The following is a 17,207-nucleotide window of genomic DNA, read 5'->3' as shown; positions in this document are numbered from 1 at the left end:
TCAACCTACATAATTTATAATGTCTTTTGGATTTAGTCTTTTTACATTTTTTATTTTGATACGTAAATTTAAAAATAATTATTTATTGACGTCAACTTATTGGACCTATAACGTAAATTTATTGGTTCATTAAAGATATCAAAATAAAAATCAACAATTTTTAAAAGTGTAATCATACTAACACTAATCAATCGAATACTATGAAAACTCCACATATTTAAGTTTAAACAAGTAATATTAGATTGAGTGACCTCTTAAAAAGGCTTTGTGTCATATCTCTTTTAAAAAACCAATAAAAATATAATTTTTAAATGTATAGAAAACTAAATATAAAATAAAAACATTACAAGCATAAAATAATTTTAAAAAAAACATTACCATTTCAGAACTAGACACATTTATAAACTAAAATAGAAAGCCAACAAAAATTATCTACAAGGATTGTTTTGTAAATCGATTTTAAAAAAGAGTTTCAAAGAAGAAAAAATATAAAAGAAAATAGTTTTGGTAATATAACTTTTAAATATTGTTTTAAAGTTAAATAATATTATAAATTTGTCATTAATATATATATATATATATATATATATATATATATATATATATATATATATATATATATATATATATATATATATATATATATATATATATATATATATATATATATATATATTTATTTATTTTTTAATTTTCAAAATTAAAAAAATCAAAACCAAAAATATTCTAAATTTATTCTAGTTTTTTAGTTTTTAAAAATCTTAAATAAAGAATACTTTTCAAAAATAATTTTGTAAAACTAGACTACCAAACAAATTTTATGATTTTAAAATTTTAAAAATAAAAGAACAGTTTTACATAATCAAATCAAACGGTCATAAGTAGTGATGAACTACATTTTGAGGAAAATGTTTATTAAAATACTCATCAATTAAATTTTATTTATCTTATTATTGAACTCGGAGTTTTTTTTAAAGGAAAATAGAATGTATATAGATAACTAAAACATCAAATGAATATAGAAGCTCATAAAGAGCACAAGAAGTGCATAATAATCTAAAAATAAAGACTAAGCATACGAAAAATACAAAGGAGAAAAACAAAAACTCCAGGTAGAAATAACAATTTGACCAATCCTTTGTGAGTATAGTATCTACAAAACTTATCCACAATGAGTATAATAAAATTCCGCAAAATTAGTACGAGTCCGAGGATTATCAATTATCCACTAAAATAAGCAGGTATGAGTATGAATACATATAGCTTAGTACTCATCATGCCCCATATCCGTAATATATACACATGTTTTTAATTTTATTAAATAAATTGCTATTAAACTTGTACATATTTCAATATAAGCGTTTGTTTATATCTTAACTCAAAAATAACATCCTTGAAATTTTTATAATTAAAAATTAAAATGACATGATAAATTATAATTTATAGATAATTTTTTATTAGAAATACAGGTAACATGTATGTGTTTGAGTATGGATACTTAGTTGCCCATAGGATACATGGACGAGTACATATGTTAGTGCTCACACGAGTATGTGCTCGGGTTATGATTTTTTTTCAAATTGCGGGTATGAGGACATGCAGTTCTCTGCCCAAACTCTGACCTTTGATATCCCTAGCTCCAAGTACGACGAAACGACCAAAAGACCCAGGCTAAAGCCTAGGATCCATAGCCATCATTAATAGAGCATCGTTTTCCAAGTGTAGTTCAAGGTCACGCCCCTAAGAAACCATATGACACTCTCAAATTACTATTGGCTCAAACAGAGAATATAGTTCGATAACCAGTTAGAAAAAGAACAAGAATAAGTCGACGACCTACCAATATACTATTTCTAAGCAAGAGAGAGATACTCATATCTTCCACGTCCTCCTCATTAATCAAAAAATCTGAAAGATGAAGTCGTTTAGGGATTTTCTTATAGTACATACCACTGAATAAGTCTACCTCTAATTTTTTTGAATGAAAAATAAGAATATATTAATAACGTGAAAATATCCAAGTACAACAAAGATTGTCTCAAAATACAAGGAGTGCTAAAAACTACAATAAACCACGAAAACAACAAAACAACCACAACAAACAGAAGAATAAACCAATAAACAAAAATTCTAGCTGGACCCCAAACAAAAGGACCCAAGTACTAAGGAGCCACCTCGCTGATAAAAGTTAGATCTCAAGCCAGCAAATCCACCATCAACTGACTAGAACCCATCCAAAGAGCACCATGTCCACGTCTAATCTTAACAAGACCTCTCAATAAAGAATATGTCTTAAACAACGAGATAATGTTTTTCGTTAAAAGAATTACCCTCCCTAACTACTAAAAGATCCTATACTACATGGTTGTTGTTGTTGTTGTTGTGAGAATTAACAGTTATCCACTAAAATAAGCGGGTATGAGTGTGAATCCATATACCTTAGTACTCATCTCGCCTCATACCTATAATATATACACATGTATGTTTATTAATTTTATTAAATAAATTGTTATTAAACTTGTACGTATTTGAATATAAGTGTTTGTTTATATCTTAACTCAATAATAATATCCTTGAATTTTTTATAATTAAAAACTTAAAATGACATGATAAATTATAATTGTTAGATAATTTTTTATTAGAAATGCGAGTAACATGTGTGGGTATGAGGATGGATACTTAGATACCCATAGGATACGGGTACGAGCACAGATGTTAGTGCGAACACGAGTATGTGCTCGGGTTATGAGTATTTTTTCAAATTGCGGTATGAGAACAGGTAGTACTCTGCACAAACTTTTCCCTTTGCCATCCCTAGCTCCAGGTACGACGAAACCACAAAAAGACCCAGGCTAAAGCCTAGGATCCATAACCATCATCAATAGAGCTATTTCCAAGTGTAGTTCAACACGACGCCCTAAGAAACCAGATGACACTTTTAAACTGCTATTGGCTCAAATCGAGAATAAAGTTCGATAGCTAGTTAGAAAAAGAACAAGAATAAGTCGACGACCTACCAATATATTATTTCTATTCAAGAGAGAGATACTCCTATCTTCCACGTCCTCCTCATTAATCTACAAATCTAGAATGAAGTCGTTTAGGGATTTTCTTATAGTTCATACCACTTAATAAGTCTACCTCTAATTTTTTTTACTAAAAAATAAGAATATATTAATAACGTGAAAATTTCATAGTACAACAAAGGTTGTCTCAAAATAGAATGAGTGCTAAAGACTACAATAAATCACGAAAACAACAAAAGAACAACAACAAAAACAAACAGAAGAATGAAACCAATAAAAAAAATCCAGTTGTACCCCAAACAAAAGGACCCAAGTACTGAGGAACCACCTCAATGATAAATAGTTAGATCTCAAACCAGCAAATCCACCACCAACAGACTAGAACCCATCCAAAGAGCACAAAGTCCATGTCTAATCTTAACAAGATCTCTCAAGAGAGAAAATGCCTTAAACAACGAGATAATATTTTTCGTTAAAACCATTACCCTCCCTAACTACTGAAAGATCATATACTACATGGTTGTTGTTGTTGTGAATATAATTATTTGTGTCAAAACATCACTTCAACAGAGTCTGTTGTTGTCGAAATGATTTGTGTGTCGAAATGTAATTCCTTGTGTCGAAGCATGTTGCCCGACAGAAACAAGGAGTTTTCAAAATGTCAAAGAAATGTATCTCAACATAATTTTGACTTAGCTTTATTTGTTTGTTTTAGCTGAGATAGTTATGTTAGTTGGAGATTGCTTGGTGTGTAAGCAATATCAAACTATAAATATTGAGGTACCATATCACTGTAATAATGCAATTGCATAGAGAAAAGGTTGAATAAAACTTCAGTTTGAAGGCAAAGAGAAACTATGCAGAAACATTCTTCTTCTTTCATTTTCTCCCAAAACCATTGTTTCTCTTTTCTTTCCCAATTCATTTTTCTTCTCTTCTTCAATAATAGTTGTGTAGCGGAATCGTCTTGCAACCAAGGTGTGGTTGATTCACTAGAGTGAAGAGTGAAGAACAAGAGAAGTAATTTATCATAAAGATTGATTCTTATTCATCAAGATTGATTCGAAATCCTCCAAATTTTGGTGAAATTTCAACATCGGGAATTTGGAGAAATTCCAACATCTAGTATCTAGAGCACTGGATGGATGATTCTTGGGAAGCATAACGCAATGAATCATCTGAATATACATTTTCTAGTGAGTCTCCCAATTATGAAGAATCAGAATCACGAGAATTGGTGCAATGAGATAAAGATTATTTTCTGCTATCAAGATCTTTGGGATCTTGTGAAGGAGGAAGTAACGCCACTTGCAGAAAATGCGACAGGTGAACAAAAGGCAACACACAAAGAATTTAAGAAAAAATATTATAAGCTCTATTTATAACTCATAAATGTGTTGATCTAGAAATTTTTTAAATGGTCAGTGATGTAGAACCAGCGAAAGAAACATGTGAAATCTTGGAAAAATCATTTGGAGATGCTGAGAAGGTGAAAGAGGTGAGGTTATAAACTCACAAAAGAATGTATGACTTGTTTCAGATGGAAGAAAGTGACATAACTAATTTTTTCATTAGGGTGATGAAACTAGTGAATCAAATCAAGATATGTGGAGAAACGCTTACATCAAGATCAGTTGTCGCATAAACCTTTAAGTCATTGGCTCTAAAGTTCGACCACGTGGTAGTAGCCATAGAAGAGTCAAAATATTTGTCAACATTGAAAAATGAATAACTTCAAGGGATGCTTGAATCTCATGAACAATGATTGGATGAAAAAGGTGCAAGCAAGTCGAAGAGTGGTGTCGCTTTGCAGGCACAATCAGCAAGAGAAAAGAAAGGCAATGGGAAGTGGTTAGACAATAAAGGTAGAGGAAGCTACAAAAATTATACTAGTAGAGGAAACCATCAAGAGGGAAATTTGTCGAATTAAAGAAGACCCTCATACCAAAGTAACCACAAAGGTGGTGTTGCAAGTAGAGGAAGAGTGGTGGACAAAAACCTGACAAAAGTCACATTGAGTGTTTCAATTGTCAGAAGTATGATCACTACTTTAATGATTATCTTGAAAAACAAAAGAATCAAGAAAATGATGCAAAGATGGAAAATCATGAAGAAGAGATGTTGCTGCTGGCAACAACAAGAGATAAAGAAATATTCAAGGACCAATGGTACTTGAACTCAGGATGCTCATCACACATGACTGGTAGGAAAAATTGGTTTATCAATATAAAACCCTCGATCAAGAACATGCTGAAATCTGCAAATGACAATACTCTGACTGCTGAAGGTATTGGTGATGTTTTGATTATGAGGAAAGATGGAAAAAAGTCAATAATTTACAATGTATTGTATATACCAGGCATGAAAAGTAATTTGCTAAGCATATGGAAGTTGGTAGAAAAGAATTACAAAGTGTCAATTGAAGACAAAATGACGAGAGTTCTTGACTCAGGTGGAAGTTTAATCTTGAAGACTCCCATGTATTAAACTAGAACCTTCAAGATTGAACTTAATGTGATGGAGCACAAGTGTCTTGCAACTGCAACTAGCAAGGATGGATGTATATGGAATTATAGACTTGTCCATCTCAACTTCAAAGATATTAGAGATCTGAAAAGAAGAAATATAGTTTCAGGGTTACCAGAAATCAAAATTCCAAATGAAGTGTGTGAGGAATGAGTGCACGCAAAGAAAAACAAGAATAACTTCAGTAAGGATGCAGGAAGCAAGTCGAAGGAAATTTTTGAAATCATATACTCTGATGTGTGTGGTCATATCCAGGTGGATTTGTTTGGAGGTAATATATACTTTGTATATTCATAGATGATTTTAGTCGAACACTGTGGAGTTACTTGATCAAGAAGAAATGTGAAGTGATCGAGGTACTTGCCAAGTTTAAATCTATGGTCGAAAGACAAAGTGGTCAAAAGCTCATGATTCTGAGGACTGGTGGTGGTGGATAATATATGTCGAAAGAATTCGACACATTATGTGAGAAAGAAGGGATTGTACATGAGGTGGTGCCACCCTACACTCCACAACAAAATGGATTTGCTGAAAGGAAGAATAAAACCATCATGAATATGGTGAGAATTATGTTGAAAGGCAAGCTTATACCCAAAGAATTATGGGGAGAAGTTGTGTCCTAGCAACATACATACTAAAAAGATATTCGACGAAAAGGCTAGAAGGAATCACGCCAGAAGAATGTTGGTCTGGTGTCAAGCCTAGCTTAAGTCATTTGAAAGTATTTGGATTTATATCATATAGACATGTGTTTGGTGAGTTGAGAAGAAAAATTTATGGCAAGTCGAGTCAAATGATCCTAATAGGATATCATTAGACTAGTGGATATAAATTGTTCGACCCAGTGAACAAACATGTAGTGATCAGTAGGGACATGATCATAGATGGGCTTAAGGAATAGGATTGGACTAAAAATGTCAAGAAGGATTCAGAATCCTATGTGAAGAACCAACAAGTGTAGTCGAAAGAGGAGTTCGACAAGAAGAAGTCAGAGGTCAAGAAAGCACAAGCAAGCCTCAAAGAACAAGACACATGCCTGCAAGGTTGCAAGAATGTGTGATTACATCATATGATATGGTTGATGATGAAGGTGAGCTAGTACATTATGCTTTCTATGTAGATGTAGAACCAATCAATGCAACTGAGACATGAAAGATTCGAAGTGGATGAAAGTGATGAATGAGGTACTAAAGTCCATCGAAGTCAACAAAACTTGGTCACTTGTCGAATTGCCTCAAGGCAAGGAGGAAAATGATGTGAGTTGGGTATGCAATGTGAATTGTCACACCTAGCAGTGACAAAGAGGATATTAAGGCATCTGAAAGAAACTGTCGACTATGGAATTTTGTTTCTTACAACTGATGAAAAGGAAAATAATGCAAAATAGTGGATTACATCGACTCAAGTTGGTGTAGTGATGCTAAGGATAGAAAATCTACAATTGGCTATGTGTTTATACTAGGTGTTGCACCAGTTGCTTGAGACTCAAGAAAAGAACCAATAGTGACATTGTCGTCGTGTGGAGCAGAGTACATAATTGCTTCTCTTTGTGTGTGTCAAGCAACATGGATGGTTAATTTGGCCGAGGAAACTACAATGAAGAATCATTGAGCAATTATCATGAAGATCGATAACATGTCTGCGAAGAAGTAAACTCATCGAAACGAGGTTCCATTATCTTTTAGAGCAAGTAGCAAATGGGAAGCTGAACTTGGAACACTATATAACTGAGAATCTGATTGCAGACATCATGATGCAAGGTGTGCAGGTCGAAGTGTTCAAAAGACTACGAATAATGATGAATGTAGATAGCTTAGACACAATGAATTAGGTTGTGTGTTGTGAATATAATTCTTTGTGTCAAAGCATCACTTCGAAAGAGTTGTTGTTGTCGAAATGCTCTGTGTGTCGAAATGTAATTCCTTGTGACGAAGCATGTTGCTCGACAAAAACAAGGAGTTGTTGAAATGTGAAGAAATGTATCTCGACAAAATTTTGACTTAGCTTTATTTGTTGGTTTTAACTGAGTTAGTTAGGTTAATTAGAAATTGCTTGGTGCGCAAACAATATCAGCCTATAAATAGAATGTACCATATCATTGTAATAATGCAGTTGCATAGAGAAAATGTTGAATAAAACTTCAGTTTGAAGTTAGAGAGAAACTCTGCAGAAACATTCTTCTTTTTTCCTTTTCTCCCTAAACCCTAATTTCTCTTTTCTTTTCTAATTCATTTTTTTCTTCTCTTTTTCAATAATCGCTGTGCAGCGGAATCGTCTTGCAACCAATTTGTGATTGATTTACTCGAGTGAAAAGTGAAGAACAAGAGAAGTAATCAATAAAAAAGATTGATTCTTATTTATCAAGATTGATTTAGAAATCTCCAAATTTTAGTGAAATTCCAACATCAGGAATTTGACGAAATTCCAACGGTTGTCACATTACAATTGACAAACAAACGTGAAGTAGACTCAATAGATTCAGTCAATAGATTCAACACACAACCCAAAAATAAGACCGGCGAAATAAAAAATAATCTATCTCTTAAGCAAATTTTCCCTAGATTATTGGCTTAAAAATCACCTTCCTCTAAACTATTGTATTAAAAATAAAAGTGAGTATGTAGTAATTTCAAGTTTTTTTTTGTACAAATGTAGTAGTTTCTTTCTAACTCATAAATAAATCATGATGGGTGAAAGGTCATTTTTTTTAACTTTATAAATACCAAATTCTTTGGCCACTTTGTTATTAGTTTCTGATATCTTCTTCCTGTTTATATAAGTGGAAAAGAAGAGAGAAAGGGAAAGAAAGAAAAAAAAGTAATAAAAACATCAAGAGCTATTGCTGAAACATCTCTCTTCTGTTGTATCCTTAATTATATTCTCCTTTTGTTTCCTCTCCAAAGGTTAGTGAACAAAATATTGAAACACATCTTTTGAAATCCATTCTCACTGCTTCAACTCTTTTGGGATGAATCATACTTTTTCACTCCAAACCCAGATTTGGTAACATAAACATCACTAGATTGCATCTCCAAAATCAAAACTTTGAACTAATCAAGTAAATGTTGGGAACTTAAAAGTCTCTAATCAGATTCTATTTCTAACTCCTAAACTTTCAACCTCTTCTTACCTTTTTCATTATGTTTTTTCATAATCAGACAAAACAACCTTAAAAAAACAAGAATTTTTGTTATGAAAACATTTTCATACATATTCAAATACTATGTTTTTTTGTTGGTTTAATTGAAATATGTTTGATTTTCAGCTTGGAATCCATGGCTTTTCCAAATCAATCCATGTCAGATTCTCCACAGAGAAAGATGGGAAGGGGAAAGATTGAGATCAAGAGGATTGAAAACACAACAAATCGCCAAGTAACTTTCTGCAAACGCCGAAACGGCTTACTCAAAAAAGCTTATGAACTATCTGTTCTCTGTGATGCAGAAGTTGCTCTTATAGTTTTCTCTAGCCGCGGCCGCCTCTATGAATACGCCAATAACAGGTATATCCACACAATTTCACTTCTCTCAGAAGCACTTCTGAGATTTTATCATAGATTTTCTTTCACAAGTATTAAAAATGATACTTGGTGTTATAGATTTTCACTTCTGCAAAATAGATCTTTTTGTGAAGCACTTAAATCACCAAGAACATAATAAATTTTTTGCTCTTTCTATCTTTGTTTTCTGAGGCCAAAGAACACTTGTCTTTCTTTATTTCTATTTTGGACTTTTCCTTCTTTGAGCCTATGAACTTTTTTTTTTCTTTCTGCTTATGATTATTTTTCTAGTTCTTGTATATTGTATACATAGATCTGGTGCAAAAGATAGAAATATAGGTAAGGATTTGGGAAGTTACACAGTGCTGTGAGATCAGCCACTTCCTTCAACACACACACCATTCTTGTTAATTTTTTCTGTTTCCTTTTTCTTCTTTCAATTCTCTCTCTCTATCTCTTACACATCTATGTGTTTGTGTGTGGCTATGCTAAACAAAGACCCTAAAAGCAAAAGCTGTCATGTGTGCTACAATAAGCCCAACCCATCATCTCCTTGACACTTCCTTAATAACACGTCACAAGAAACCACAGTACAGTTTCAATCCATTTCTCAATTTGTCAAATTCAAATTTTCTATAAAAAATGGATCTTTATTAGGGTTTGACAGTTACATACACTGTTTTATATCAGATTATGATTAAAAAAGTGATTTTTTCTATCATAATTCATTTTCACCTCAGAAAAATCAAGACCCAGATAAGGATTCTTTATTAAAATTTCAAATTTTCAATAAAAAATGGATCATTAATTAGGGTTTGACAATTACATACACTGTTTTTATATCAGATTATGATTAAAAAAGTGATTTTTTCTCTCATAATTCATTTTCACCTCAGAAAAACCAAGACCCAGATAAGGATTTTCCATTTAAAATACATAAATTGAGTTTTCCCCAAATTTCACTTCAACCCACATGCAAGATCTAACGTTAGGTCAAATATATAAATAACCCTAAAAACTAGGGTTTTATTAGCAAATATTATTTTTTAACTTGGCGGTAAATAAATTAATAAAAATCAAAACTTTAGTTTCTATGACAGTAAATAATAAAAGATGAAAATGGTAAAAAATGATGTGAGTTAAAGATGAAATAATTTTGGTTGATTTTGAAACTGTTTTTGGAAATGAGGTTCGGTGTATCTGGTTAGGGTTTTTATGGACTAGGATTTGTCTTGGTTGAAAAGAATCTTTGGTCACGTCATACACATGATTTTTCAGTTCTTGACTTCTGACAAAAGAGTAATTTATGTCATGATTTCCACTTCTTGCTTCTCTTTTCCCTCTTTCATTTGAACCCTAACATTTATCTTCTATAGTTCAAAACACTCTTCAATAGGAAATTTTTTTCTCCCCTATTTATTCATAGTTTACTAGTAGAAATTCTTTAACAACAAAAGTCAGTGAAATAAGTGATGAACCAATAAGAATGTATCATATTTATATTTCACCTAGGTATTTGAAATTTTTTCCCTCAATATATTGCAAGGATAAGGGAAAAAACATATTTTAGTTTTATTTTTAAATAAAAAAATAAAGATAGTAGTATGAAAGAGTATTTGAATAAGATGATAATCGGTAGTTTTGTGTTTGATCTCAGCTTTAGACATGTAGAAATGTTGAATTATGAAGCACGGACATCCGAAATAAGACGTCGACACTTACACGGCAAAATTGATAATAATTTAGAAGAAAAAAAATCTAATTCTTAGGTGTTGAATATCTTGAGAAAGAGCTTTACTCACTTTAGGATTTTTCCAACTCCATTTATACCAAAATAGTAAAGATTGAAGTGAGTGAGTGAGATAAATGTTAGTAACAAGACAAACGTACCACAATTGAGAATAGCCAATGAGAGTGTTCTCAAAATATTGCAGTTACTGCTGTTATAGCAGAGAAGATGAAATGGACGGTTATGATGTTGCCACATTTTTTATCAGAATGAAAAGACCTAAAAAATATAATAATATTTAATCTTTTCACTGTTTCAAAAATTGGAAAAGTTTGTGTAACATTAAATATTTGAGTCTTATGTTGGCACATCAAAGTGGTTTTTCCAATGTGGTTTAGGGTATTAACCATTGAGAAATGGGTTTTTGTGCTAGAAATAGTTGAACCAATCATATAGTGAGATCTTGTGCCAGCGTGGCAGAGGTAACCAATGACTAGCTCGAGGATATTAAGGTATCAGAAAAACAACATAAAAGGGTTTTTTTAATGTTTTATAATTTTGTTGATTTTCTAAAATTGGATGTTATTTTAATATTTTATTTTGTTTCACATCCAATCAGATTTTGACATGATGACTGAGGAATGAGATCATTCTATGTTGCTTTTAACTTGTTGTTTTTAAGGTTCAGAAAATTACCAAGAAATGTGGATGATTTGACCATTGACCAGTGACAAGTTATTTACAAAATCATTATGATTACAAATTTTAAATAATACATTTTAGGTTAATATACTTTTAAAAAGTGGAAAATTTTAGTTGATTTTCTTTTCTATTTTTTTTTATTCCTGAGCAATATATTTCTTGCGTATGAAACATTACAATGATCTCAGAGCAGACATGCTGACTTCATATGGGGAATTTGTGGAAATTGTTTCTATAGAATGAGAGAGGAATTATTTTGGAAATTTAACTCAATTTATTGTTTAAGATGATTTACTTGAAATGTAAAATTTATATTGATTTTATTTGTATAACTTTCTTGGACAAAATATATTTTTTTGATCATTTAACAGTAACTCTTAAAACGTGTCATGTTGGTTCATTTCGTATTAACATGCACTAATAATTATTTTACACTATTTATGATTGCAGTGTGAAAGCAACAATTGAAAGGTACAAAAAAGCATGTTCAGATTCATCTGGCACTGGATCTGCTTCTGAGGCTAATGCTCAGGTATTGATTGATTAATCCCTAATTACTTCATATTGATTTTACTCTATAACCTAACATTTTCATCCATGATTTCATATATATATATATATATTTTCTAGTTTTACCAACAAGAAGCAGATAAATTGCGTGTCCAAATTAGTAACTTGCAGAATAACAACAGGCAAGTTCAATTTTACAATCGTTCATTCAAACTCCGTCTTTTCATATGATAATGTCAAACTCTTAACACGAATTGTGTTATTAACTGAAACATAGTTTCAGTTAACAACACAATCCGTGTTAATTTGCAATGTGCATTATTTGAGAATGCGTGCTGAAAAAAAAGTTTAAATTGCAGGCAAATGATGGGTGAATCTTTGGGATCTATGAATGCAAAGGAACTCAAGAATCTGGAGTCTAAATTAGAAAAAGGAATAAGTAGAATTCGTTCCAAAAAGGTAATTATCAACAATTGTTTTCTACATTTTTTTAAGGATTCATGATTTTGTATATATTGATGTGATGAATCATGTATTCTTCTGATTCCTCCTTTCCTTTTTGCTTGTACAACATCAGAATGAGCTGTTATTTGCTGAAATTGAATACATGCAGAAGAGGGTTAGTATTTTTCTTTACATTTAATAAGTGATTTTTTTATAAAAAGTACTTTTTTTTAAAACAAAAGAAAACTGTAGGAAACAAACCCTATATCATAATGTGTATTGCCCTAAGTTCCAAAATATGTACACTGCAGGAGATAGATTTGCACAATAACAACCAACTTCTGAGAGCAAAGGTACTTTTTTTAAAAGTGATTATTTCAAATACAATGCTGTTGAAAGTATTAAGACCCTAACAATTTTTTGCTATGGTTTTTCTAGATAGCTGAAAGTGAGAGGAACCACCACCATAATATTAACTTGAGTGTATTACCTGGAGGCACAAACTATGAAACCATGCAATCTCAGACTCAGCAGCAATATGATTCTCGCGGATACTTTCAAGTTTCCGGATTACAATCCAGTAGTAGTCAGTACGGACGACAAGACCAAATGTCCCTTCAATTAGTGTAAGACTCTTTTCCTTTCAACATCGACGAATCTCACATAGCTTGAATTCTAAGATATTAAAGATTTGTTAGGTCACCTGCTATCTTGTGCTTACCAGTGTTTTTCCTCCCTTTGTGTTGCAGTTGACATGTTTGCGGTCGAGAAGTATGTAAGAGTTGTAGTTTGGTTCCTAGTATATGTCGAGGATGATGATGATTATGATGATGATGATGATAGGAGATGAATGGTAAGGGTAATATATATATATAAGAAAAATTGAGAAGGGTTTGTAAGAATCCCTTTGTAGACATTTTTAAGACTATAGATATTGTATCTATTATGAATTAAAACGCTCTCTGATATGTGTCCTAAGGTTATGGAGAACACACATTCACATGTTTGACAACCTTTGTTTACTTTCCTTATTCTAGGCTTTTGCGAATTTTATTAATCATGAAAACAACAATGATGTGCAAAAACATGTTTCGATTGATGATAATTTGAGTGTAAACTCATGGTCATGATAGTTAAATACTGTGGAAAATTTTGCCACAATCAGATGTAATCTCATGGACATGACAGAGTCTCATAGAATTGAATTTACTCTTGTTCTTTTAAAAGAAGTTATATTTAGATAATATATTTAGAGATTTTATAAGTAAATATTAAATAGTGTTCTTCATAAATAATGAAAATGTTTTTCTAAATATATTTTAAGGCCAGTAATTTGGTTCTTGTTGATTATGATGATAATTTGCAATGTGTACTTCTTGTTGATGATGATATAGATTTGGTTAAAGAAAAACCTCAAATCTAAGTTGGGGAGAGGAGCCTTAAAATGGTGGTTCTCCAAACAAGATCCGCAAACAATGACTTAAGAGAGTTAAACAATGACATTAGGATATTCTGGCCACACATTTTCTAATATAGTTGTAATCTCTCTAATTTACTCATCACTATCATGCATTCGAAATCACTATCACCTCCTTCCTGATACATTAATCTTATCTTTTCAGGTAAGACTCGTTACAACATATAATATATTTTATGATAAAGTTTTTGCTGGAATAATTAGGATTTTTAAAAAGAATGAAGAAGAAAAAAAGAGATTAAAAGAGAGAAATTTTATTGTGAAAATTGCAGTAGTTAGATTTATATCGCCACATGTATATATAGACAATCAAAACATAATTCACTAACTGCAGTATTCGACTATGTTGAATACATGCTTACAAACTTCGACACTTATATGTTGTATTCTACTCTATCAAATACAACTATGTCAAATACATTTTGTCTACTAAATAATGAATTACTATCTTCTGACACACCACCTAATTCATGTTTTCAAGACTCCTCATTCCAATGTTTTTCTTCAACTCAAAATCTAACTTTTTTCAGGGGCTTGGTGAATATATCAACTAATTGTCATTCTGACTTGCAATGTTCAAGTTCAAGCTTTTTTTATTTACTTGATACCTAAAAAAGGATACATCCTCTTTATGTGCTTACTTCTACCATGACACACATGATGATTTGCAAGGTCGATAGCTGACTTATTATCAACAAACAACTTCATTTTTTTAGGTTCCATGATCTTGAACTCTTCGAGCAACATCTCTATCCATGCTGCTTGACATGCAACATATAATACAACTACGTATTCGGTTGTACAAGATAACAAAATCACAATGCTTTATTTTCATTAGCTCCAAGAGATTGAAGCACTTCCTATCACTACTAAAAATTTCTCATTTAGTGTCCGACTTCCATTTTTTGGTTGATAAAGTGCTAGTCATTAATCTTTAGTGAGATATTCAATGACAGAATTTTAGCGGCCGAATTTGTGACCGTTTTTAGTTTGATATAAAATGTAAAATAAAATAAAATATGTTGAAATAGAGGACTGAACTTAGGTATGTTAGTTTGGATTTCAATTCAAACACACGAATTACCACTAGGACACATTAACATAGTTGATATATATATATATATATATATATATATATATATATATATATATATATATATATATATATATATATATATATATATATATATATATATATATATATATATATATATATATATATATATATATATATATATATATATATATATATATATATATATATATATATATATGAATGTCCATATAATTTTGATATTTCAAATATTATTAATAATTATTGTCATTTAAATAATATTTTTTAGTAAAAATAAAAAATTTATGCTATCATTTTTTAGATATAAACATACGTTTTATTTCTTAAAAATAATAAAATATGAAATTTGAATAAAAAATAAATGTTAGAAAGGTAAAACATTTAAAAGAGAAAATATAAAATTTAAAGGATCAATTTTAAAGAAAAAAAATATCAGTGATCGAAAATTTGGTCACTAAATTCTTTTAAAAGTTTATTTTGTATCTAAATGATTTTCTGAGACTGAATCTTTCGGTCACAAAATTTAGTCTCTAATTTGGTTGCTAATTTTATTTAGTAACCGATTGAGTGACTTTTTAAAATTTTATTAATATGATGTAAAATTCGATGGCTAATTTGGTGGCTGGAGTGACCGAAAATTTTCAGTCGCAATACTCTCCTTCTCATCTTTGTAACACCCTGATTTTCGTATTTTTGTTTTTAATTGAGTTAAAATTAGTTTTATTTAGTTATTTATGTGCTTGGATATTTTTGTGGGATTTAAGGAGAGTGGTGAGAATTATTTAGAATTTTAATTAATTTTAAATGATTAAAATAATAAGAAAATAAGGAATTTATGAGATTTGGGTGGAAACTAGGATTAATGAAAATATGGAGTAAAATGGTGAGAAATAAAGGTAAGTTAGGGTCAAGACAACATAATTAGAAATATGGAATTAGGTTAATACTAATAAGAAAGAATAATGGAGCATTTGAACTATCAGTACGTGAAATTGGAGAACATGGAAGAAAAAACAAATTGTGAGAAAAGGCAAAATAAGGGTTTGAGAGTGAGGAAGAAGCCATAGCTAAAACATACTCTTGTTGGAAATTAAGGTAAGAGGGAGAACTAATCTTATATGGGTGTCAAATGCATGAAGGTTAGAGATGAATTCTTACTTTCCTCTAGGGTTTTCTTATTTAGTTTCCCATTGTTAGTGTTTTATTAGTTTCAAATGAGATTCTGTGAAACTTGCCATGTTCGTTGTAATTCATATGAAATTCAAGTCCTATTTTATAGATGAATTTTGTGAATGATGTGTATGTGCAAATCTGAGTTTGATTGTTTATGTTCATGGGGCTTTGGTTTGATAAACATGTTCTTAGATTTGTAATAGATTGATTATTAAATGATGTTAGGATTTGTATTATATGTGTTGTATGATGTTATAATCGATACATAATTACTGTATGTCGAACTCTGAGTGTTCTTGATTTTACAGAATCAAAATCAGAGATCAGGAAGTCCTCATATGGTGAAAAGCGTAGAATTTTGCATTCTGCAACGGTGACGGGCTTCACCTCTGTGACGGTCCATCCGTCTTTGCGTCGAACTACCTGACGATCGTCAGCTTTGTGACGGTTCACCCGTCACAACCAAGTTGATTTTGTTCATATACGATTTTCATCATAACTTGAGTTTTGTGACTCCAATTAAGGCGCGATTTGAAGCGTTGGAAAGCTAAAGTGTAGTACTACCTCATGGTAAGGTCCTAAGAGGTTAATAGTGTACTTAAGGTTGTGATTATACAGTGTTACTTGTTGTTTAATTTTAATTAATGGTTAATAACGATAAAAAATCTTGTTCTGAATTTTGCGATAGATTGAATTAATGATTACTCTATGAGGAGGGATGTTGATATTGATGTTGAGATGATTATTGATGAGAAATTATATAATCTTGATTTTTATGTTGATATAAAATACTATGATGAGTTATAATTATATGTTGTTGTTACATGCGGCTGGTGTTTGACTGTTGTCTAATGTGTTTGACGAGTTTAATTATCGTGATAAAATATTATGAGGAATTGATTAACATTTGGAATCTGAATATAATTGTATGATAATATATTATTGAATATTTTTTTATATCATACTTGTTGTGTGGAGGTAATGGACTTATTGGCGATGTACACGGTCAGAATGAGGCTGATTGTGAATGATCATAATTGCATTTT

The 17,207-nt window shown here is 30.9% G+C and overlaps 1 protein-coding gene across 2 annotated transcripts; it reads left to right on the top strand.

The window, feature by feature from the left end:
* The first annotated feature begins 8,299 nt into the window (after window positions 1–8,299).
* Window positions 8,300–13,448, top strand: LOC127080228 (floral homeotic protein AGAMOUS). Of its 2 annotated transcripts, XM_051020559.1 has the most exons (9): window positions 8,303–8,555; window positions 8,818–9,054; window positions 11,933–12,014; window positions 12,113–12,174; window positions 12,352–12,451; window positions 12,570–12,611; window positions 12,748–12,789; window positions 12,875–13,062; window positions 13,186–13,448. In XM_051020559.1, the coding sequence occupies exons 1-9, from the start codon at window positions 8,521–8,523 to the stop codon at window positions 13,187–13,189; spliced, it is 792 nt and encodes a 263-aa protein (XP_050876516.1). In that variant the 5' UTR covers window positions 8,303–8,520; the 3' UTR covers window positions 13,190–13,448. The 2 variants fall into 2 exon arrangements, with proteins under 2 accessions (XP_050876521.1, XP_050876516.1); XM_051020564.1 differs by lacking the exon at window positions 13,186–13,448 and having other exon boundaries at window positions 8,300–8,555; window positions 12,875–13,066.
* Window positions 13,449–17,207: the final 3,759 nt, after the last annotated feature.

Source organism: Lathyrus oleraceus, chromosome 1, assembly GCF_024323335.1.
Source record: "Lathyrus oleraceus cultivar Zhongwan6 chromosome 1, CAAS_Psat_ZW6_1.0, whole genome shotgun sequence".
NCBI lineage: Eukaryota > Viridiplantae > Streptophyta > Magnoliopsida > Fabales > Fabaceae > Lathyrus > Lathyrus oleraceus.
This window is presented reverse-complemented; position numbering and strand designations above follow the sequence as displayed.